This window comes from Procambarus clarkii, chromosome 3, assembly GCF_040958095.1.
Source record: "Procambarus clarkii isolate CNS0578487 chromosome 3, FALCON_Pclarkii_2.0, whole genome shotgun sequence".
NCBI lineage: Eukaryota > Metazoa > Arthropoda > Malacostraca > Decapoda > Cambaridae > Procambarus > Procambarus clarkii.
The window spans coordinates 12,051,495-12,076,494 of record NC_091152.1 but is presented as its reverse complement, the minus strand read 5'-3'; the positions used below and the strand labels follow the sequence as shown (position 1 = coordinate 12,076,494).

At 42.6% G+C, this 25,000-nt stretch overlaps 1 protein-coding gene across 25 annotated transcripts in view; it reads left to right on the top strand.

The window, feature by feature from the left end:
• LOC123760896 (CUGBP Elav-like family member 4) overlaps positions 1–25,000 on the top strand; it is a 1,099,894-nt gene that overhangs the window by 918,449 nt on the left and 156,445 nt on the right. For all 25 annotated transcript variants that reach the window (XR_011229373.1, XM_069329176.1, XM_069329220.1 and 22 more), the window contains one exon: positions 6,206–6,283. Coding sequence is in view for 24 of the 25 variants with exons in the window: in XM_069329176.1 (XP_069185277.1) it covers positions 6,206–6,283 (78 nt within the window). In the remaining variant the exon portion in view is untranslated. The remainder of the gene's footprint in view (positions 1–6,205; positions 6,284–25,000) is intronic.

Sequence of the window (25,000 nt, the reverse complement as noted above, 5' to 3'; positions counted from 1 at the left end):
CTAGGGGTGGTTCTAGATAGAAAACTATCACCTGAGGTCCACATAAAGAACATAGTGTAAGAAGCCTATGCTTCACTTTCTAATTTCAGAGTTACTTTTAAATACATGGATGGTGAAATACTAAAAAAAATTTTCATGACATTTGTTATACCAAAGCTGGAATATGCAGTAGTTGTATGGTGCGCATATCATAAAAAGTACATCAACAAACTGGAAAAGGTGCAAAAACATGCAACTAAATGGCTCCCAGAACTGATGGATAACAGCTATGAGAAGAGGCTAGAGGCATTAAATATGCCAAACTAGAAGATGGAAGAAAATGTGGCAATATAATCACTACGCACAAAATAGTAATGAGAATCGATAAAATTGATAGGGAAGTATTCCTGAGACCTGGAACTTCAAGAACAGGAAGTCATAAATTTAAACTTACCAAACAAAGTTACTGAAGAAATATAAAAAAATTCACTTTCGCAAATAGTGGTAAACGGTTGGAACCAGTTAAGTGAGAAGGTGCTGGAGGCCAAAACCTTCAGTAGTTTCAAAGCGTTATTTGACAAAGTGCTAGGAAGACAGGACACCATGAGCATAGCTCTCATCCTGTAACTACACTTAGGTAATTACTCACACACACATCAACAGACATTCACAGACATGTGCAATAACTGACATGCACATACATATCCACAAACATAGGCACACACATCTTGAAAAAATGACAAACCTATTTAAAGAATTATTTTCACCACATACCATAAAGAGAAGAGGTGGATCCAAGAGCTAAACCTCTTTACCTACAAGCATACACAGAGCAGCGTATATACTAGCATATCATTTCACAGGTACGTATAAGATGGTGCAAGCCCTTATACACATATATATATTCTGTTACACATAGCATTATATTCACATTTACATATTTACAAGAGTTTTACATACAAGAGTTTTTACATTCTTGTAAAGCCACTATTACGCGTAGCGGTTTCGGGCAAGGTCCTTAACCCTAATTTCCCCGGAATACGACCCCGCCGAATCGTTTAACAACCAGGTACCCATTCACTGCTGGGTGAACAGAGGCTACAGTTAAGGATTGGCGCCCGGTCAACCCTCCCCGGCCAGGATTCGAACCCAAGGCAAGGCGCTTGCGAAACGCCAGGCGAGTGTCTTACCACTGCGCCACGGAGACTGCTAAATATGTAAAGTGGTACATAAAGGCAAACCAACAAAAGGATTAGAGAAAGGGGGAGTAAAGAATAAGGAGAGGGGGAACAAGTTCCTGAAAATTGCATACACCAACATAGCTGGAGTGAGATCAAAGATACTGGAGTTATGTAATGTAATACAGCTGCAGACACCAGACATTGTTGCACTCACGGAGACAAAACTTGAAGACGCTATTTTAAATGAGGTCATATTCCCAAGAGGCTACTCGGTCTGGAGACGGGACAGAAAAATTAGGAAAGGCGGTGGCGTAGCTGTGCAGGTGAAAGAACACCTAAAGGTAAACGAAATAATAATTGCCAATCCACGAGAAGTTGACATAATAGCACTAGAGATATGCAATCAGGATGATAAACTAACGATTATAAATGCATATAGTCCACTGCCAAGCAACACATGGACAAAGGAGGAGCTAGATAATAAATGAGAGGGTCTAATAACAATAATGAGAGAAATTATAGTCAGAGCTGATAAAGATAGATCTCATCTGTTGGTAGTCGGCGACTTCAACTTAAAATCCATAGACTGGGAGGCATATGAACCTAGAATGGAGGATTTTTGGACTTGTAGATTCGTAAACTTCATCCTGGAAACATTAATGTTTCAACATGTTAAACAAGCTACGAGGATGAGGGAAGGAGATGTTCCCTCCATGCTGGATTTGATATTTACCAGGAAAGAGGAAGAGATATTTGACATTCAGTACCTCCCTCCCTTAGGTAAAAGTGACCATGTCTTATTGGGAATAAAGTATGCTATGCCTTATAATTTGGAAGAAAATGAGGTTGAGGCAGTTGAAAAGCCTGATTTCAGGAGAGGTCATTATGGGGAACTCGGACATTTCTTTACGGAAATTGACTGGAAAGACTTGCTGTTAGGACATGAAGTAAATGAGATGTATGTCAAGTTTTGTGAAAAATATGATAAAGGCACAAAAAAAATTATTCCAAAGCAGAGATGCAGAGATAGGAAACAGGATTGGTTCGACAGAAATTGCGAGAGAGCCAGAGACCAAAAGATACAAAAATGGAATCAATATAGGAAGAGGCCAAACCCCCAAATATACCAGCGATACAAAGATGTGAGAAACAACTACACGGCAGTGAGGAGAGAGGCAGAAAGAAATTTTGAAAAAGGGATTGCGGACAAATGTAAAACAGAACCAGGTCTAAATTCATAAACATAAATTCATAAACAACAAATTGCAGGTAAAGGATAATATTCAGAGGTTGAAAATGGGAAATAGATTCACAGAAAATGAAAATGAAATGTGTGAAACATTAAACAAAAGGTTACAAAGTTTGTTTGTACAAAATGAAATCTTCAGGGAACCAGACACAATAAGAATTCCAGAGAACAGCATAGAGCACATAAAGGTCTCTAGAGATGAAGTGGAGAAAATGCTAAAGGAGCTAAGTAAGAACAAAACAGTTGATCTAGATGGAGTTTTACCATGGGTTCTGAGAGAATGTGCACTTGAGCTCAGCATTCCACTTCAGCTGATTTTTCAGGCATCCCTGTGTAAAGGAGTTGTAGTTGCTGTGTGGAAAAAGGCTAACATCGTCCCAGTCTACAAAAGTGGCAGCAGGGAAGACCCTGTTAATTATAGACCTATATCATTGACAAGTGTAATAGTCAAAATATTGGAAAAAATAATTAAAACTAAATGGGTTGGACACTTGGAGAAAAACAATATATCAAGCAGACAGTATGGTTTTCGATCTGGAAGATCCTGTGTAATGAATTTACTCAGTTTCTATGATCAAGCCACAGAGATTTTACAGGAAAGAGATGGTTGGGTTGATTGCATCTATCTGGACCTAAAAATGGCTTTTGACAGAGTTCCACATAAGAGGTTGTTCTGGAAACTGGAGCATATTGGAGGGATGACAGGTAAGCTTCTAACATGGATGAAAAATTTCCTAACTGATAGAAAAATGAGGGCCGTAATCGGAGTCAATGTATCGGATTGGAGGATTGTTACAAGTGGAGTACCACAGGGTTCAGTTCTTGCACCGGTAATGTTCATTGTCTACATAAACGATCTACCAGATGGAATACAGAATTATGTGAACATGTTTGCTGATGATGCTAAGATAATAGGGAAGATAAGAAACCTAGAAGATTGTCATGCCCTTCAAGAAGACCTGGACAAAATAAGTATATGAAGCACCGCTTGGCAAATGGAATTTAATGTGAATAAATGCCATGTTATGGAATGTGGAATAGGAGAACAGAGACCCCACACAATCTATAAATTATGTGAGAATTCTTTAAAGAATTCTGACAAAGAAAGGGATCTAGGGGTGGTTCTTGATAGAAAACTGTCACCTGAGAACCACAGTAAGAACATTGTGCGAGGAGCCTATGCTACACTTTCTAACTTCAGAATTGCTTTTAAATACATGGATGGCGAAATGCTAAGAAAATTGTTCACGACTTTTGTTAGTTATGGGTGCCGGTCGGCCAAGCGGACAGCACGCGGGACTTGTGATCCTGTGGTCCTGGGTTCGATCCCAGGCGCTGGCGAGAAACAATGGGCAGAGTTTCTTTCACCCTATACCCATGTTACCTAGCAGTAAAATAGGTACCTGGGTGTTAGTCAGCTGTCACGGGCTGCTTCCTGGGGGTGGAGGCCTGGTTGAGGACCGGGCTGCGGGGACACTAAAAGCCCCGAAATCATCTCAAGATAACCTCAAGATAAGAAGATGACGAAAGCTGGAATATGCAGCGGATGTATGGTGCCCATATCTTAAGAAGCACATCAAGAAACTGGAAAAGGTGCAAAGACATGCCACCAGGTGGCTCCCAGAACTGAAGGACAAGAGCTACAAGGAGAGGTTAGAGGCATTAAATATGCAAAAACTAGAAGATAGAAGAAACAAAGGCGATATGATCACTACGTACAAAATAGTAACAGGAATCGATAAAATTGATAGGGTAGAATTCCTGAGACCCAGAACTTCAAGAACAAGAGGTCATTGATTTAAACTAACAAAACAAAGCTGTCGGAGAAATATAAGAAAATTCTCTTTTGTAAACAGAGTGGTAGATGGTGGGAACAAGTTAGGTGAGAAGGTGGTGGAGGCCAAAACTGGCAGTAGCTTCAAAGCATTATATGACAGAGTGCTGGGTAGATGGGACACCTCGAGCGTAGCTCTCATCTTGTAACTGCACTTAGGTAATTACACTTAGGTAATTACATACTTTCTGATAATTTGCTTTAGTTTTTAGTATTAAGGTTTTGGGAAAATATTACAGTATTTTGATTTACAGACAATTATTTTCTTTTGTTTTTCCTTCTTTGTAATTTAGTTATGCATAAATAATTTCACTACTGTTATTGAAAAATAACATGAGATAATTTAGAAGCAAAAATTTCCTAATATCTTTAGGACACAAAAACTTGAATTGTGGTTTAATCGAAAGTTTTTCTCATTTAAATTGCGCCCCAAAAATTCCTACCTCTTTTGTTTTTGTTAATTGTCACCATGGCTTCACAACTGTGTGTAGAAATATTTTAGATTACAATAGATACTAATCACTTAACATGGATTCGTGCTGAGCCCCAGGTTAGCCACTCACAGGAGCAGAAAACACAGCATAGTGGCTTCTAGATTTACTGTCCTATTTCTTTTGGGACTGAAATGACAATTTGGCTAATAAATATGCGTGATTTGTGCTCCTTGTAAATTTTCAGCTTTACATCCCTCTCTCCCTCCATATTTTGCCAATTAGATGATTAGTTCCTTGCTTAATAGGATTCCTTATATATTTTTTGTCAAAAAACTTGAGCCCATTTGGCCAATAAGATGCTTGCCATTCTCATCCTAGGTGAAGGTTGTGTCCAAGTTGCTCGCCCCACGGCTGGTGTGTAGATCTTGCTTAGCTTACCCTAGGAAGACTTCATCTCGATTTTGTATCAATCATCCATTGTATGTTAGCTTATATGTTATCATGTGCTTCTCATTTTCTTTCTTACTTGTCTTTAACCACCTTTTTGTTGTTTCATTCATATTTTACTGTTAAATATTTCATGTTGAAATGGATTTTGGTTTGTAATGTAGATGTGTGTCCACCACTTCAATTTTTTGTATATGTACTTGAATAAGTTGAAAGAAATTGTTCTATATTTTTAAATTATATTTTTGTTCAGTATTAAAAATGGTAATTCTTTGCAGTAATTCATTGTAGTTAGTGTTACTTCCTTTTTTAGTAACATAGTACAAGTACAGTATATGATAAACTTTCATGTTGACTAAATTCATAGTTTTGTTAAAATAAACTTAAAGTTATATTTTTGTAGTATTCCTGTTATTGAGTTGACCTACAAAACAATATGGTATAATTGAGGATGCAGACCAATTTTCTTTCTCTTGGCATGTCACATAACTTAATACTTGTAGCACTTTATTTGGCTATTATATAAGTGACCCAACTGCTTCCATTTCTTATGATAGCATCTAGTGTGCAATAGAATAGGATTGTAATAACTAGATAGCAATATACAGTATATTATTGTGAGAAAAATAAAAGAATGCATAAATTTTGTACAAACATTGTTATTATGCCAAGATCTATTGCAAAATGTTGAGAGTATCATATTTAAACAACACCAACATGAGAATGACTAGCTGTATCCTCTCATAATTCGAGAATTCGTGTTTATGTGGTTTCTTTGAGCTAACCTCTGTATTAATACTCAAAATACAGTACACTATGTATGCAGAAGCATTAGCAAATGTTAGGTGAATACCAAGTGCTTCTGGATACTAATGATTCAATACTTGATCAAGAAAAGTATTATTGCTATATAAAGTATAAAATCAATATCTGAAAAGTAGCCAACTAAATTTTTAGTATACAGTATGTAGCTTCAATTAGATTACCTTTAATGCTAGTAACTGTTTTAATGCTAGTAACTGCTTTAATGCTAGTAACTGTTTTAATGAGTGGGCCTAACCATGAACATTGAACTCAACAGCCCAGCCTATCCCTAATGGTGAAGCAGCCACACTGCAGCCTTCAGCAGCCTACCCAGGCATGCCTTACTCCGGTGTTGGTAAGTAGTTTTTTTATTAATTTAATGTTTTATATGTTTACTATGCAGTACTGACTATTTTTTTTTGATGTGGATGTTGCTGTTAGGAAATGGATTTTGTGCGGTATCTGATGGTATATTTTTTGTATAGCGCTGTGTAGATTTTGATGATGTTTATCAATAAGAGAAGGATTTTACTGATGCGTGTGAAGCTCAGTAATGTTAGTTCAGAACATATTTATAAACGTTTTAACATGCTATCAGGTATCTTTTAGAAATGGGAAAAGTACGCTGCCATTTCCATACTTCTTAGTATTATATATTTCAATTGTTTGATATTCTTTCCCTATGCTTTTAGTGTGGCTTTGTTGTTCACTTACAAAATTATTGTATTTTTTTTGCATGCTTTCTATATTTTTTGGTTGGTGTTTACCCTTGTGTGGCCTCTTGTTCTATGCCTCACTCAGTGCTGGTATTATTCAGCAAGTTATTTTTTCACTTGTACTACTCCCTCATCAAATGGCTTCTTAGAAGTCAGCAGAAAATACTTTAAAAGATGTTGAACAACTTATATTAAACATGCAATTCATTTAAAGAATATTCATATGACACACATCCTCAGGATGTATACACAAGTACAAGTCTCACACACACATATACATATGCCTAAATAGCCACTAGAGAATGAAACAAAAGTTCTGAACGTTTTTGTGTATTAACATGTTATCAAGGAAATACATACTGTATGCATATATGCATATCTATCATGTGCATACACTTGCATATCTATGATACATACATGCTTCTGACATATATATGACATACATATGCTGCACTTGCACACCATACTTATATATATCATCAAACATGCACATATTATTATACACAAATTGACAAGGAGGAATTCTTTAAATCAACAACATTATATACAAGAGGATACAGATTCAAGCTAAAGAAATAAAGATGCCAAAAAAACATTAAAAAGTTTTCGTTTGCAAACAGAGTGGTAGACGGTTAGAACAAACTAAGTGAGAAGATGGTGGAGGCTAAAACCATCAGTAGTTTCAAAGTGTTATGTGACAAAGAGTACCGGGAAGTCAGGACACCATGAGCATAGCTTTCATCCTGTAATTACGCTTAGGTAATTACACTTAGATAATTACATTCAAATATTTACACACATGAATAAATGGCACATTATGGAATGTGGAATAGGAGATAATAGGCCCCACACAACCTACAAATTAAGTGAAAATGCTTTAAAGAATTCTGATAAAGAAGCTCTAAGGAATTCTGATAAAAAATTCTGATAAAGATAAGAGTACATTGATCTTGGGTTGGTTCAAGACAGAAAACTCTCACCTGAGGACTATATCAAGAACATTGTGCAAGGAGCCTATGCTCCTTGCCAATTTCAGAATTGCTTTTAAATGCATGGATGGTAAAATATTTTAGAAATTATTCACAACCTATGTGAGATCAAAGCTGGAATATGCAGCTGTTGTATGGCGTCCATATCTCAAGCAGCACATCAACAAACTGGAAAAGGTGCAACAAAATGGCTTCTGGAACTGAAGGACAAGAGCTGTGAGGAGAGGCTAGAGGCATTAAATATGCCAAAGATAGAAGATAGAAGAAAAAGAGGTGATATGATAACTACATACAAAATAGCAATGGGAATTGACAAATTTGATAGAGAAGGATTTTTGAAACCAGCAACTTCAAGAACAAGAGGTCATATATTTATTTATTTATTTATTTTATTTATTTATTTATGCATATACAAGAATGTACATAAGGAATGTGAGGATACAATTATGGTAATTACAGTCTTGTAAAGCCACTAGCACGCGCAGCGTTTCGGGCAGGTCCTTAATCTAAGAAAATTTTAAGGAGGTAAATACTTGCAAAATTTATAAACAAAAAAAATGATAACAGATTACATGGAATGAAAAAAAAAAAGATGAGAGAAAATTATAGGTACAGTATATTAAAGCACATAGGTAGCTATGATTGATTGCAATGACAGCTTAAAATGGTAGTTGACAACAAATTGGTAGGCACAATACAGCAGAAACAATATAAGATTGATTGCAATGACAGCTTGAATGATAGTTGACAAAAATTGGTAGTCACAATACAGCACATAAAAGCACATAAAAGAAGACAGCAATGAACACAATGATAAGGTTGTTTGATATTACATAAAAATTAGGAGATTGGGTAACACTAGGTACAGAGCAAATTTAAAGCTCAGTGTAGGAAACTAAATAGATGAAGTTAGGTACTTTTTGGTTTTGCTTTTAAATAAGGCAAAAGTTTTACAGTTTTTCAATTCACTAGGGAGTGAGTTCCATAGACTAGGTCCCTTAATTTGCATAGAGTGTTTACACAGATTAAGTTTGACCCTGGGGATATCAAAGAGATATTTGTTTCTGGTGTGGTGATAATGGGTCCTATTACATCTGTCCAGGGAGAGTTTCAGAGCATGGTTTGCATTTAAGAACAGGGTTTTGTAAATGTAGTTGACACAAGAGAATGTGTGGAGGGAGTTAATATTTAGCAAGTTTAGAGATTTAAACAAGGGAGCTGAGTGTTGTCTGAAAGCAGAGTTAGTTATTATTCTGATAGCAGATTTTTGCTGTGTGATGATGGGCTTAAGGTGGTTTAAGACAACTAAACAAAGTTGTAGAAAGAATATAAGAAAGTTTACTTTTGCAAATAGAGTGGTAGATGGTTGGAACAATTTAAGAAAGTGGAGGCCAAAACTGTCAGTACAGTAGTAGTTTAAAAATTTTATATGATAGAGCTCTGGGAAGAGGGAACACTGCGAGCATAGTTCTCATCCTGTAAAAACACTTATGTAATTACAGCTATTAAAATAGGGGGTTTTTACACCAGTTTTTGCATTTTCTGTCTGTTTGGGTCTGGGCCCTGGGGTTTGGGCTACATGTCCCTGTCTGTTTATGCTTGTTCCCACACCTTGTCCCTCAGTTTTCGGTCTGTTTTGGCCATTTCCCGGGGGGTTCTGTGTGGGTGCTGTGCTTTGGCCTTTCTGATTTCCGCCGACAAATGTAGTAGTTTGGGGTCCCCCGAGTTTGATTCCGGGTTTCTTTGGGTTCTTTGGGGTTCGTTCCGGAGGTTTTTTCCTCTTGGGCCCCCTTTGTGGGTTCAGGGGGTTTTGTTACCTCATGTGTGACCCGGTTCTGCCTTCTGGGGTTCCGGGGTCTTCTTGGCTTACAGGCTGATCTTTTTGTGTCTTGGCACGTGTTATGGTCGTGCCTGGGCGTCATGCCTGGGCGTCGTGCCTGGGCCTTGGGTTTTTGTTGTCGAGGTGGACCTTTTGGTGCAGTTTTTGTGCTTTCTTGGTGCCTTCTTTGCCTGGCTGGTGTGGTGCTCTCTGCCCACTGGTTGGCGGCTTGTCTTTTTCTTTTCTTTATTTAATTTTATTTTATTTTCATGTAATTACCTAAGTGTAATTACCTAAGTGTAGTTACAGGATGAGAGCTATGCTCGTGGTGTCCCGTCTCCCCAGCACTCTTTGTCATATAATACTTTGAAATTACTGATGGTTTTGGCCTCCACCACCTTCTCACCTAACTTGTTCCAACCATTTACCACTCTGTTTACAAAAGTGAATTTTCTTATATTTCTCCGACAGCTTTGTTTCATGAATTTAAATCAATGACCTCTTGTTCTTGAAGTTCTGGGTCTCAGGAATTCTTCCCTATCAATATTATCGATTCCTGTTACTATTTTGTATGTAGTGATCATATCGCCTCTTTTTCTTCTATCTTCTAGTTTTTGCATATTTAATGCCTCTAACCTCTCCTCATAGCTCTTCTCCATCAGTTCTGGGAGCCACTTAGTGGTATGTCGTTGCACCTTTTCCAGTTTGTTGATGTGCTTCTTAAGATATGGGCACCATACAACCGCTGCATATTCCAGCTTTGGTCTAACAAAAGTCGTGAACAACTTCTTTAGTATTTCTCCGTGCATGTATTTAAAATCAATTCTGAAGTTAGAAAGTGTAGCATAAGATCCTCGCAAAATGTTCTTAATGTGGTCCTCAGGTGACAGTTTTCTATCTAGAACCACCCCTTGATCCCTTTCTTAGTCAGAATTCTTTAAGATTTCTCACATAATTTATAGGTTGTGTGGAGTCTATGTTCTCCTATTCCACATTCCATAACATGGCATTTATTCACATTAAATTCCATTTGCCAAGTGTTGCTCCATATACTTGGTTTTGTGCAGGTCTTCTTGAAGGGCATGACAATCATCTAGGTTTCTTATCTTTCCTATTATCTTAGCATCATCAGCAAACATGTTCATATAATTCTGTATACCAACTGGTAGATCATTTATGTAGACAATGAACATTACCAGTGCAAGAACTGAACCCTGTGGTACTCCACTCGTGACATTCTTCTAATCCGATACATTGTCTCTGATTACGGCCCTCATTTTTCTGTCAGTCAGGAAATTTTTCATCCATGTTAGAAGCTTACCTGTCACCCCTCCAATATGTTCCAGTTTCCAGAACAACCTCTTATGTGGAACTCTGTTGAAAGCCTTTTTTAGGTCCAGATAGATGCAATCAACTCAACCATCTCTCTCATGTAAAATCTCTGTGGCTCGATAATAGAAACTGAGTAAGTTCGTTACACAGGATCTTCCAGATCGAAAACCATACTGTCTGTCTGATATTATATCGTTTTTCTCCAGGTGTTCTACCCATTTAGTTTTAATAATTTTTTTCAATATTTTGACTATGCCACTTGTCAATGATACAGGTCTATAATTAAGGGGGTCTTCCCTGCTGCCACTTTTGTAGATTGGAACTATGTTAGCCTTTTATCCACACATCAGCTACAACTCCTGTAAACAGGGATGCATGAAAAATCAGTTGAATTGGAATGCTGAGGTCAGGTGCACATTCTTTCAGAACCCATGGTGAAACTCCATCTGGACCAACTGCTTTGTTCTTACTTAGCTCCTTGAACATTCTTTCCACTTCGTCTCTAGACATCTCTATGTGCTCTATGTTGTTCTCTGGAATTCTTATTGTGTCTGGTTTCCTGAAGATTTCATTTTGTACAAACACACTTTGGAACTTTGCTATTAATGTTTCACACATTTCCTTTTCATTTTCCATGAATCTATTTCCCATTTCAACCTCTGAATATTGTCCTTTACCTGCAATTTGTTTATGAATTTATAGAATAGACCGGGTTTTACATTTGTCTGCAATCCCTTTTTCAAAATTTCTTTCTGCCTCTCTCCTCACTGCCGTGTAGTTGTTTCTTGTCCACCTCTGGGTGCCCGTATGTCCAGCAGAGCCAACTGAACGAGTCGGCGTCAACCGTCCATTCCATGGAAAGGGGAATGAACCAAGACAGGCCGTCCGCCAGGACGTTTGACACCCCCTGAACATGAACCGCCAGGAGACCCAAACTCCAAAAACTCAGCAAACAAGTCACCCGAAGCGACCAGCCCCAAAGAACCAAGGACCACATCAAATCCCCACGGTTCAGGCAATGAACCACCGGGGAGCAGTCCGAATGGAGGCTGATTGTTGCTCCTTGAGTGACCCAAATCCTTTGAAGCGAATGCCACACCGCCGCAAACTCCCTTGCCATGCTGTGAGCTCGACGGAAGGACAGACCCCACCGACCCTGGCCGGCCTGGTGAGCACTTGTCACAAAACCCCAGCCGAGAGACGAGGCATCCTTGAACACATCAAGCGAGGGCTCGGGGAGGCGCCACGGCACAGATCTTCGAAAAACCTGCAGAGGAAGCCAGCGATGCAGCAGCCGACGCAAGGCTCCTGGAATCCAAACCCATCGATTGCGAGAGCAGCAGAAGGGACGACCCTGAAGAAACCAGAACATCCGCCGAAGCTGGATCCGACCCGATGGGTAGACCAGCATGGCGAAGTTCAGGCTCCTGCACAGCTGCTCAAACAACCGACGTGTGACCCGGGTGCCCTCCAAAAACAGCCGGAGGCAGGACTGCAGCTGCAACAGTGTTGCAGGAGGGAGAGACAAGAAAGCAGTCCGAGCGTCCCACACCAGACCCAGCCAAGTCCGAACCTGAGAGGGAACCAAAAGGGACTTCCTCCAGATCACCACAAAAATGAACCCGGTGAGCTGGGAAAGAACCATATCCCTGGCGAGCAGACACACAAACTGGCTGGGAGCCCACACCAGCCAGTCGTCGAGGTAAGCCAGAACCTGAACCCCTAACAGAAGCAAACAGATCACCACTAGCCAGTAAGGCGTGTGAACACTTGAGGTGCCAGATTCAAGCCAAATGGAAGGCAATGAAAGCAGTAAGCTTGTCGCCCCACGACAAAACCGAGCCAGTCACTGAACCCCGGATGAATCGGGACGCATACAATAAAATTATAAAACCAAAACACGTCCCGGAGGACCTGAGACACCATCCAGGCAACCAGTGCCAAAAGCAGCTGGACCTGAGACAGAGTGGTCATCCAAAAGGAGGGGCAAAAGATCCAGGGATTCAGACTAGACAAGTCCAGTGTGAATCACAGATCCGCACAGTCCCGTTTCAGAACTGAAAACAGGTGGAACCCACCTGAGGGACGTTGTCGTTTTGACCACACACAAGCAAACCCACCCCCGGATGACCTGACAGAGCACAGGAGAAGAGGCCTGCCCTGCCAGCCCTGATCCCCCAGAAGGTGGAGGAGCGACCCAATGCCTCCACAGGTCGGAGGAAACGACTCGAAATGCCCACGAATCGTGGGACCAGGCGAGAGCAAACAGCGTGAGCCTTCCTCCCTATTGCCCCGTCAATGGGGCAAACCGCGAAAGGGCCGACAACCCCTACAAGAGCCCAACCGTAGGATGCGGGAAGCCAAAAAACCTCCAGAAGGAGGGAACCGAAGAACCCAAGGGAACTCAGACCCGAATCCGGGGAGGAGTCGAACTCTTAACAAAATTGTACAGGGAGAGGGAAAGGAAAAATCTCTTCCCCTGTAACAACAAACCCTGCACGGAGGGTACCAAACACCCAAGCAGGGACAAGTGGGGCTCAGGCCCTCCAACTGAACTCCTCCCCCGCCCCGGAATTATTGGGGAGTTCTGTTGCTAGTTCGGCTTTCGGTTTGCAATTTATTTGATCAGCAGTAGTTTGTTTTGGAATTCCTACCTTTCTGGGTGCCTGACCTGGTAGATGGCATACAAAGACTGCTTCCAATTACACGGGGGTGTCTTTAGGCCATTTCTCCTCGTGCCTCTTTTGAGGGGGCCAGGTTCCGGCTCTGGTCCCCGGGAGGCTTAGAACTCCTTCGATTGACTGTTGCCACGGTCTAACATCAGCCCGGTATAGCTCCGGGGAGCCAAAGGGGCTCTCCACAGAAATGAACAAAAATATATTCGTGGCAACTCGTGCATCTTGAGCCAGGCGCCATACTGGTCCTGGGAGCGTATGCCACGAGCGACTGGGGATTGATGACGTCACGCACGAACTTACAGACCCCACAGCAGCCAAAGTAAGTAGAATTTCAACTTTTTGTTAACATATCCATACTCAGGGAAGGGTTTTTGACACTTTCAAGAAAAAAAAAATCCAGAGAATTTATTTCCTGCACACTGGGGGGTGCTGTATTTGGAAGCCAAGCAGCCCAGTGTTTAAGAAACACATCAACAAACTGGAAAAGGTTCAAAGACATGCCTCTAGGTGGCTCTCAGAACTGAAGGACAAGAGCTATGAGGAGAGGTTTTTTATTTATTTTCACAAGAGTTCTTACATTCATGTACAGCCAATAGCACATATAGCATTTTGGGCAAGACCTTAATCCTATGTTCCCCGGAATACAACTCGCCAAATCATTTAACAATCAGGTACCCATTTTACTGTTGGGTAAACAGAGGCTACAGTTAAGGAATTGCACACAGTAAATCCTCCCTGACCAGAATACGAACCCAGGACAAAGAACTTGTGAAACGTCAGGCGAGTGTCTTAACCACTACACCACGAAGACTGTAGAACCGAGCTCAAGGAGGATATGCAAGGTTAGAGGCATTAAATATGCAAAAACTAGAAGATAGATGAAAAAGAGGCGATATGGTCACTACATACAAAATAGTGACAGGAATCGATAAAATTGATAGGGAAGAATTCCTGAGACCTGGAACTTCAAGAACAAGAGGTCATAGATTTAAACTAACAAAATAAAGCTGCCAGAGAAATTTAAGAAAATTCACTTATGTAAACAGAGTGGTAGATGGTTGAAACAAGTTAGGTAAGAAGGTGGTGGAGGCCAAAACCTTCAATATTTTCAAAGCATTATAAGACAAAGAGTACTGGGAAGATGGGACAACATGAGCATAACTCTCATATGGACAAAAAAGTTATGAAAATCTAAGAGCCAGCACCCATGCGAATTTCATAGAATAAGCCTGCTGGCACGCTAGGCAGGAAGCAAAGAACAGAGGCACTGTCGGTGCATTCAATTTCAACAAGGCAGCTGATACTCGAGCTGTTGAGACAAGTGTGCCAGACACAAGCCCAATGCCTCCACATCCTCCTCAAACCAGTTCAAAGACAGCTCAAGCAGGGAAAAGAAACGCAAAACCGAAGCCAAGTGCCCCCCAGGCACACAAATCCTCAGCTACCAGGGACGCTGAAAGGACAAGAATCTGCACATGGAGCTGCTCCTGACCAATATCCTAAGAAAGAACGGGGGTCGAACAAGCATGCATTGAAGTGTTCCATCTCACTCCCAAGTAAACCTGAACCACAGAAGACATTTCCTGCCCCCTCAAGCATGGGTGGTCCAACAAAATGAATGCCACATCAGCAACGAAAAGAAAGGATAATCTGTTAACCAGGATGATTTTGGTACATTGTAATGCACCGAATAAGGAAAAATAGAACCAAGCTCAAACGAGGAAGAGTCCACTATTGAGCCAAAACCCGGGTCATGCAGGAGGTACACCGCAGTGGCCTCCCAAACCTCCCAAAACTGCTGAAAACCTCTGGAAGGAAGGGACCGAAGAACCCAAGGGACACTGGAACCGAACCCGGGAAGGAGCCGAACCCATATCAGATTCGTACGGGGAAGAGGGGGTAAGAAAACTCCTCCCCCCTGCAACAAGAAGTCCTGCACCGAGAGTACCAACACCCAAGCGGGGTCAAATGAGGCCCAAGCACCCCAAGTCAACTCCTCCCCAGCCCCAGGATCCTCCATGCCAGGACAAGGGACAGAGTCGTCCCCCAAACCCTCCACCTCTAAAGAAAAGGCAGAGTCAGCCGGAAAAGGTGGGAAAAGGGGGAGGGGGTCCACTGGTCCGACCCCGAAGCCCTGGCTGGAGGAGCAGGCTCGAATACCTCTGTCTCTGAACTGGAAGAGGCAGCCCCCCAAAATTGCCTGAGTCTCACCATCATCTAGACCCTGCCCCTGACTCTGAAACCCTCATACGTTTGAGAGCTGGCAGCAGGAGGGGAAGGGGATGGGGAGGGAGCAGGACAAATCACAGCAGGGGAAATATGAGGGGGTGTGGATGAAACCAAAGTCGAGGGGACTAACTCACCCAAGTTCGGGTCCCTATAACCAAAGTGGGGCAGCCATGGGGCATCCGGAAAGGCAACCAACCTAGCGCATTGCAGCAGGAAACAAAACCGTGCATGCATTGCCAATGTGGTTTGCACCCAAGTATCAGTATCAGTGGATTGGGTGAATTGGAGAACCAACAAGGAACACCATTCTCAGGACTCCGGGTCAAAAGTGTTACCGATCCAACAGGCAGCATGGCAGAGGCAAAACTGGTGAATGTCACCCTGAGACAAGGGGACAGAGTAACTTTCGAACTCTCACAAGGTGAGGTGAAATAACACAAGGACATTTATCTTACCAGAGAGGTGGACAGATAGAGTGAAGTATTGGAGAGCATAGAGTGTGTGGCAAAAGTAAAGTTTTAAAACTACTTATGATAAAGTACATAAATAGACTCCACAAAAGTAACTTGTTTCTGTAATGGCAATTAAGTAATTTTACAAACACTTACTCATATAAATATACATAAATAGGCAATATACATATTCAAAACATAAATTTACATCCCTGTCAAAATGTGCATGTATTCATATACAGTATTCATGTGCATACACATTCATGAATGCATGCATGCATGAATTAGACATACAAATGCACACACACACACATATATACACTTAGACTTCATGCTCACTCTTGAACACAGTGTGAACATGGTCATGTATGTCTATTTAGGAACTACTTGTAATTTTAGGGCATGTTTTCCAGTTACACATTAATATTAATAGGAATAAGGCAGTGAGGCAAGAGCAATACTGTAGTATATTTGTAGGTCACTGGGACAAATTTTAGGAAGTTGTAGAGTGGTGCAGTTGGCAGGCTGCCAAGTATCAGCAAGCCAGGTGGCAGGCTGCTGAGTGACAGCAAGCCAGGTGGCAGGCTGCTGAGAGACAGCAAGCCAGGTGGCAGGCTGCTGAGAGACACCAAGCCAGGTGGCAGGCTGCTGAGAGACAGCAAGCCAGGTGGCAGGCTGCTGAGAGACAGCAAGCCAGGTGGCAGGCTGCTGAGAGACAGCAAGCCAGGTGGCAGGCTGCTGAGAGACAGCAAGCCAGGTGGCAGGCTGCTGAGAGACAGCAAGCCAGGTGGCAGGCTGCTGAGAGACAGCAAGCCAGGTGGCAGGCTGCTGAGAGACAGCAAGCCAGGTGGCAGGCTGCTGAGAGACAGCAAGCCAGGTGGCAGGCTGCTGAGAGACAGCAAGCCAGGTGGCAGGCTGCTGAGAGACGGCAAGCCAAGTAGCAGGCTGATGAGAGATGGCAAGCCAGGTGGCAGGCTGCTGAGTGACAGCAAGCCAGGTGGCAGGCTGCAGAGAGACGGCAAGCCAGGTGGCAGGCTGCCAAGTATCAGCAAGCCAGGTGGCAGGCTGCTGAGAGACGGCAAGCCAGGTAGCAGGCTGATGAGAGATGGCAAGCCAGGTGGCAGGCTGCTGAGTGACAGCAAGCCAGGTGGCAGGCTGCAGAGAGACGGCAAGCCAGGTGGCAGGGTGCCAAGTATCAGCAAGCCAGGTGGCAGGCTGCTGAGAGACAGCAAGCCAGGTGGCAGGCTGCTGAGAGACGGCAAGCCAGGTGGCAGGCTGCTGAGAGACGGCAAGCCAGGTGGCAGGCTGCTGAGAGACGGCAAGCCAGGTGGCAGGCGGCTGAGAGACGGCAAGCCAGGTGGCAGGCGGCTGAGAGACGGCAAGCCAGGTGGCAGGCTGCTGAACAACAGCATTCCTGTTGGTCAAGCAAAAGCAAACTATTTGGCCAGTAGCTAGACAGCATTAAGTCAGTTGACTGTTCTATATGCACAGATTTTAACTTTTGTGTGCAATATCAGTAACAGGTAAAGTAATTTATCAATAAAGTTTAACAAATTATAGGTAATAGTAGAGATAATGGTCAAGAATTCAACTACTGTATATATATATTTTGAAAATACATCTGCCTCTGATAATTTGTTGAATACTATGCAGTAATTATGATCAAAATACTTCAAATTATATTTTAGTTTAGGGGAATACAGAGCAGTGGTTTGTTAGACATGAATTAAGTACTGTACTGTACTTCTGAAATTCACATTGTGATTTTAAAAATAAAAAGTGCTTTAATACAAGGAATTCATGATACACTACACATCTTATTATCGTGTTATATGACTGTTTCTTTGGTAAAATATTTATTCAAACTCAAATAAGAGTAGTTATAAGCAATGATTTTCGTAAATCACTATAAGGGTCCTGGTAGAACAGTCTGGTTCCTTCTCCATGCATAATCGAGAATTCCAGGATTGAATCCCAGGAGGGACAAAAATGGTTGGGCACATTTCCTTTCACCTAATGCAGCTGTCCACCTAGCAGTAAATAATAGGTACCCAGGAGATAGTCAGCTTGTTGTGGGGTTGCATCCTGGGTGGGGGTCAGTAATTCGACTTTAGGGGGGGGAACCTCGATAAAAGCCTAATGTGTATGAATACACTCTGGCTTCCTGTCCCCCCGGCACAATGAATTATTGTTATTAAATATAGTCATATATATACATGTGCTGTGTGAATGTGTGTTTGTGTGTGATTGTGTGTATATAATTAATTACTGTAAGCAATTAATATATTTTGTTTAGCGAAGTGTAGTTACAGGACGAGAGCTAAGCTCAGAGTATCCTGCCTTTCTTATAATCTGCCATGAAGAGTTTTGAAGCTTTCAATGTCTTTGGCATTCAGTATCCAGTTATTTAACTTACTAGGCTAGCTTACTGAGTAAGCTAGCCTAGTAAGTAAGCTAGCTTACTGATTAAGTAATTAATGTACCTAAATATAGTTACAGGATGAGAGCTAATCTCGTGGTGTCTTGCCTTTCCAGTACTCTTTGTCGTAATAACGCTTTGAAATTACTGACGGTTATGGCTTCCAAATCCTTCTCACTTAGCTTGTTCCAACCGTCTACCACTCTGTTTGCAAAAGAAAACTTTCTAATATTTTTCCGGCACCTTTGTTTCCTTAGCTTGAATCGGTGTTCTCTTGTTCGTGAAGTTGCTGGTTTCAGGAATTCCTCTTTGTCAGTTTGGTCAATTCCTGTTATTATTTTGTAAGTGGTGATCACATCATCATCTCTTTCTTTTATCTTCTGGTTTTGCCATATTTAACACCTCTAGTCTCTCCTCGTAACTCTTGTTATTCTGTTCCAGGCCATTTTGTAGCATGCCTTTGCACCTTTTTCGGTTTATTGATGTGCTTCTTAAGATATGGGCACCATACAACTGCTGCATATTCCAATTTTGGTTTCATAAATATCATGAACAGTTTTTTTAGTATTTCACCATCCATATAATAAAAAGCAAGTCTGAAGTTGGAAAGCGACACATATGCTCGTCTCACAATGTTCTTTATGTGTTTCTCTGGCAACACTTTACTGTCCAAAACCACCCCTAAGTCTCGTTCTTTGTTTGAGTCCTCTAATTTCTGTAATGTTCTTAGAGATGTGTGGGTAATTTCCTAAGTGTATTTACTAAAGTGTAGTTACAGGATGAGAGCTATGCTCGTGGTGTCCCGTCCTCTCAGCACTCTTTGTCACATAACGCTTTGAAATTACTGATGGTTTTGGCCTCCACCACCTTCTCACCTAACTTGTTCTAACTGTCTACCACTCTGTTTATGAAAGTGAATGTTCTTATATTTCTTTGGCAGCTTTATTTAGTTAGTTTGAATATGTGACCTCTTGTTCTTGAAGTTCCATGTCTCAGGATTTCTACCCTATTAATTTTATCGATTCCATTACTATTTTGTACATAGTGATCATATGGCATCTTTTTCTTCTATCTTCTAGTGTTGGCATACAGTGGTACCTTCGTTTACAATCCTAATCCATTCCCAGAGATGCGTGTTATGCCAAAAATTTGTATACCAAAAGGAATTTTACCATAATGTTTCCACACCCCCCAAAATATTAACTAAAAAATACATTTATACTGAATACCACTCTTTTTGTACCGCAATGCAGTATGTATATTTTACCTTTATTGAGGTTGTTGTTGTTGTTATAGATTCAGCTACTCGGAAAGAGTTCCAAGTAGCACGGGCTATGGTGAGCCCGTAACTTACCTGGCACAGGAACAGGGCAAGTAGCACGGGCTATGATGTTCCGTGATGTTCTTTATGTGGTCCTCAGGTGATAGTTTTCTATCTAGAACCACCCCAAGATCTCTTTCTTTATCAGAATTCTTTAAATATTTCTCACAATTTATAGATTGTGTGGGGGGTCTATGTTCCCCTATTCTACATTCCTTATCATGGCATTTATTCAGATTAAATTCCATTTGTCAAGTGGTGCACCATACACTTTTCTGAGGGGAGCCCCTATGGCTCCCTGGAGCTTATTGGGCTAATGTATGTTATATTAGACCGGGACAGTACTATGGAGTTCAGACCTACCAGGGACCATGAGCCAGAACCTGGCCCCTTCATAGAGGTTTCAGGGAGCAATGGCCCTGGAAAACGCCTCCTGTTCTTGGGGGTTTTCCTTATCTGCCATCGACCGGGGTTAGGCACCCAGAAAGGTAGGCATAACAAAACAAACCCCCACATGATAAGAAACTAACAACAATAACTAAACAGAGAGGTAGAACTCCCTATAATCCCAAGGAAACAAGCAAACGTAACACTACTGCCGCACCGCTCGTCCACGCAGCCCTCCCCTCCCTGAAGGGGAGGGGGAGTCCCCCGGACCTCGCCGCGCCGGCTGCAAAGCACTGCAGTTCGTAAGTTAATGTCAATTGGGACAGACACTTCTCTGGCCTTAGTTTCCTAGGCGGTGTTTGCCTTCGTGGCACTCACTGCTGCATTTTTGTGTTGTGCAGTTGCCAGGTGTTCCTCATCAGTACCAGGGCTGCATGCACTTAGGGGCTTCCTTCCCTAAGCGCCCTGTGAGTACTGCCCCTGCGTGACAGGGTTATCATCCCTGGGGCATTCGCGAACCATTCCTATAGAGGTTCTTGCTGCTCGGCATTTGCCTCGCTCTTGGGTCAGCTGGGGCTTGGGGCCCTTGTTTGGCCTTGGGTAGGTACTGATATTGTGCTGGTTAGGGCGTTAAGTTGTTATGCGACTTGCTACCTACGCGGCGACCGGTTCCTGTTGCCTCTGGGGACGATGTACTTTTGCGGGGTTTTTCTTTTGTTTTTATTTTCATTTGCCTGGTGGGGGTCTGCCTAGTGTGGCTATAGTTCCACTGGTAGTGTTTGGTTGCCCTCTGCTAGGCCCCCATGATTGTACATGTCGCAGGGGTTTTCAGTGTTGGCAACTACCTCTTGATAGCTTGAGTGTTAACCGGTTAGCAACACCTTGCCCAGGCTTTCCTTAGCAATCAGCCATCGGGCCCTGGAAAACCCTGTCAGGGCTCGGTGGACCATTGGATGTGTCTTCCAGGTTCCATCCCGTCTTGTGCGGGTTCGTTGGTTGCTGTGCCCTTGTCTCAGGGTGACAGTCGCCACTTTTACCTCCGTCATGCTGCCTGTTGGGTCGCTGACACCTTGACCCGGAGTCTTGCGAGTTGTGTTCTCTGCTTGTTTTCGAGTACTCTCCTGATGTCCTTACTGTTTAGAGTACATGTGGCATACATGTTGCAAGCTCTGTTTAGGTTACTGCAAAGCACTAGGTTGATTTCCCACCAGGATGCCCCGGGCAACCCTCTTTTGGTTAGGTGCTGTTCGCCTCTTCCCTCCCTGTTCCCGGCTCCTGAACGTCTGCAGGTTTCGGGGTCGGGGCGGGGTTTAGTTGGTGCCGAGACTCGGGCGGTTTCGGGGGCTGCCCCGTTCGGGTTGGGGACAGAGGGTTTTCAAGCCTGTTCCTCCTGCCAAGGCTTCTGGGTCTTACCAGTAGCCCTTTCTTTGCTGCCTTTCCTCTGGAATCTTCCTTTTCTTTAAGGGCAGAGGGTGTGGAGGACAGCTCTGCCCAGGGCCTCTGTTCCCTGGAAACACAAACCTAAACTGTCTCTATTTTCCGCTTGTTACAATTGTAATAAAGTTGTTACATCTTAGCTTAACGTGTTTATGACGTATTAGAACGTTGTTACAACTTGTTATATTGGTTGTTATAACTGGTTAGGTGGTGTTAAAACTTGTTCAAACGTTGTACCAACGTCGTAGTTTCAGTGTGTGTTTGGCGGGTTGTGGGTTCTCTGGGCTGTGGATGATGCCCGCTAGCAGTTCTGGGGCTGTTTGCCCCTGCCTGGGTCTTCTGTTTCTGGGCAGGCTTTTTTGTCCCTCTAGTCTGCTTACTTCCCACATTTGCTGGTGTGTTTTCGGCTCTACTGCACCGGTCACGGCTGCTTGGTTTGGTGGCCATTTTCTTTCTGCGGATTACTTCCCCTCTTGGCCACCGGCGGTGCTGCGGTTTGTTTGCCAGTGCCTGGGTGAGCAAGCTAGCGTTTTGGGTGAGTTTTTTCACCTCTTTTTAGGGGATTTATCTTCCTGTTGCCATTTCTTTGTTTTTCTTGGGTGTTCTGCCCATCTTTTTTTCCTCTGGGAACACTTGGGTGCTGGTTTTTACACCAGTTTTTGCGTTTTCTGTCTGTTTGGGTCTGGGTCCTGGGGTTTCGGCTACATGTCTCTGTCTGTTTATGCTTGCTCCCACATCTTGTCCCTTGGTTTTCGGTCCGTTTTGGCCGTTTCCCTGGGGGGTTTCTGTCCAGGTGCTGTGCTTTGCCTTTACTGATTTCTGCTGGCAAATGTGGTAGTTTGGGCTCCCCCGGGTTCGATTCCAGGTTCCTTTGGGTTCTTTGGTTTTGTTCTGGAAGTTTCTTCCTCTTCAGGCAGTTTTGTTACCTCATGTGTGATCCGGTTCTGCCTTCTGGGGTTCCGGGATATGCCTGGCTTGCAGGCTGATCTTTTTGGGTCTTGCACGTGTTGTGGTCATGCCAGGGCCTTGGGTTTCGGTTGTCAAGGTAGGCCTTTTGGTGCAGTTTTTTTGCTTTCTTGGTGCCTTCTTGGTCTGGTCGGCGTGGTGCTCTCTGTCCACTGGTCGGCGGCTTGTCTTTTTCTTTTCTTTATTTAATTTAAGTTTTATTTTCATTGTATGTAATTACCTAAGTGTAATTACCTAAGTGTAGTTACAGGATGAGAGCTACGCTCGTGGTGTCCCGTCTTCCCAGCACTCTTTGTCATATAACGCTTTGAAACTACTGACGGTCTTGGCCTCCACCACCTTCTCACTTAACTTGTTCCAACCGTCTACCACTCTATTTGCGAAGGTGAATTTTCTTATATTTCTTCGGCATCTGTGTTTAGCTAGTTTAAATCTATGGCCTCTTGTTCTTGAAGTTCCAGGTCTCAGGAAGTCTTCCCTGTCGATTTTATCAATTCCTGTTACTATTTTGTACGTAGTGATCATATCACCTCTTTTTCTTCTGTCTTCTAGTTTTGGCATATTTAATGCTTCTAACCTCTCCTCGTAGCTCTTGCCCTTCAGTTCTGGGAGCCACATAGTAGCATGTCTTTGCACCTTTTCCAGTTTGTTGATGTGCTTCTTAAGATATGGGCACCACACAACAGCTGCATATTCTAGCTTTGGCCTAACAAAAGTCATGAACAATTTCTTTAGTATATCGCCATTCATGTATTTAAATGCAATTCTGAAGTTAGAAAGCGTGGCATAGGCTCCTTGCACAATATTCTTTATGTGGTCCTCAGGTGATAGTTTTCTATCTAGAACCACCCCTAGATCTCTTTCTTTATCAGAATTCTTTAAAGATTTCTCACATAATATATAGGTTGTGTGGGGTCTATGTTCTCCTATTCCACATTCCATAACATGGCATTTATTCACATTAAATTCCATTTGCCAAGTGGTGCTCCATATACTTATTTTGTCCAGGTTTTCTTGAAGGACATGACAATCATCTAAGTTTCTTATCCTTACCTTGAGGTGCTTCCGGGGCTTAGCATCCCCGCGGCTCGGTCGTCGACCAGGCCTCCTGGTTGCCGGACTGATCAACCAGGCTGTTGGACGCGGCTGCTCGCAGCCTGACGTACGAGTCACAACCTGGTTGATCAGGTATCCTTTGGAGGTGCTTATCCAGTTCTCTCTTGAACACTGTGAGGGGTCGGCCAGTTATGCCCCTTATGTGTAGTGGAAGCGTGTTGAACAGTCTCGGACCTCTGATGTTGATAGAGTTCTCTCTCAGAGTACCAGTTGCACCTCTGTTTTTCAACAGGGGTATTTTTCAGGGAATACAGTTTTAGGCTCTTTAGTCGGTCCCAATAGTTTAGATGTTTTACTGAGTGGATTCTAGCAGTAAAGGATCTCTGCACGCTCTCCAGGTCAGTAATTTCTCCAGCTTTGAAAGGTGCTGTCATTGTGCAGCAGTACTCCACTCTAGAGAGCACAAGCGTTTTGAAAAGTATCATCATCGGTATAGCATCTCTAGTGTGAAAAGTTCTTGTTATCCAACCTGTCATTTTTCTTGCAGTTGTGACGGCTACTTTATTGTGTTCTTTTAAGGTAAGGTCTTCCGACATGAGTACACCCAGATCCTTTACATTGCCTTTTCGTTCTATGTTATGATTTGCCTGAGTTTTGTACGTGGTTTCCGTTTTTATATTTTCATTTTTTCCATAGCGTATGAGCTGGAACTTATCTTCGTTAGACACCATATTATTTTCTGTAGCCCATAGAAAGACCTGATCTACATCTGACTGGAGGTTCGCCGTGTCCTCTATGTTGCCTACTCTCATGAAGATCCTAGTGTCATCTGCAAAGGATGATACAGTGCTATAGGTTGTGTTCTTGTCTATGTCCGAAATGAGGATGAGAAAAAGTACTGGAGCAAGCACAGTACCCTGGGGGACTGAGCTCTTCACGGTTGATGGGCTGGATTTTATTTTGTTGACTATTACACATTGGGTTCTGTTGGTCAGGAAATTGTAGATCCATCTGCCTATTTTTCCGGTAATTCCTTTTGAACGCATTTTATGTGCAATAACACCATGGTCACATTTATCAAAAGCTTTTGCGAAATCTGTGTAAATTACATCCGCGTTAAGTTTGTCTTCCATAGCATCTAATGCCATATCATAGTGGTCCAGCAACTGCGACAGGCAAGAGCGCCCTGTTCTGAAACCATGTTGTCCGGGGTTATGGAGTTGCTGTGATTCCATGTATTTTGTGATTTTACTTCTTAGCACTCTCTCAAA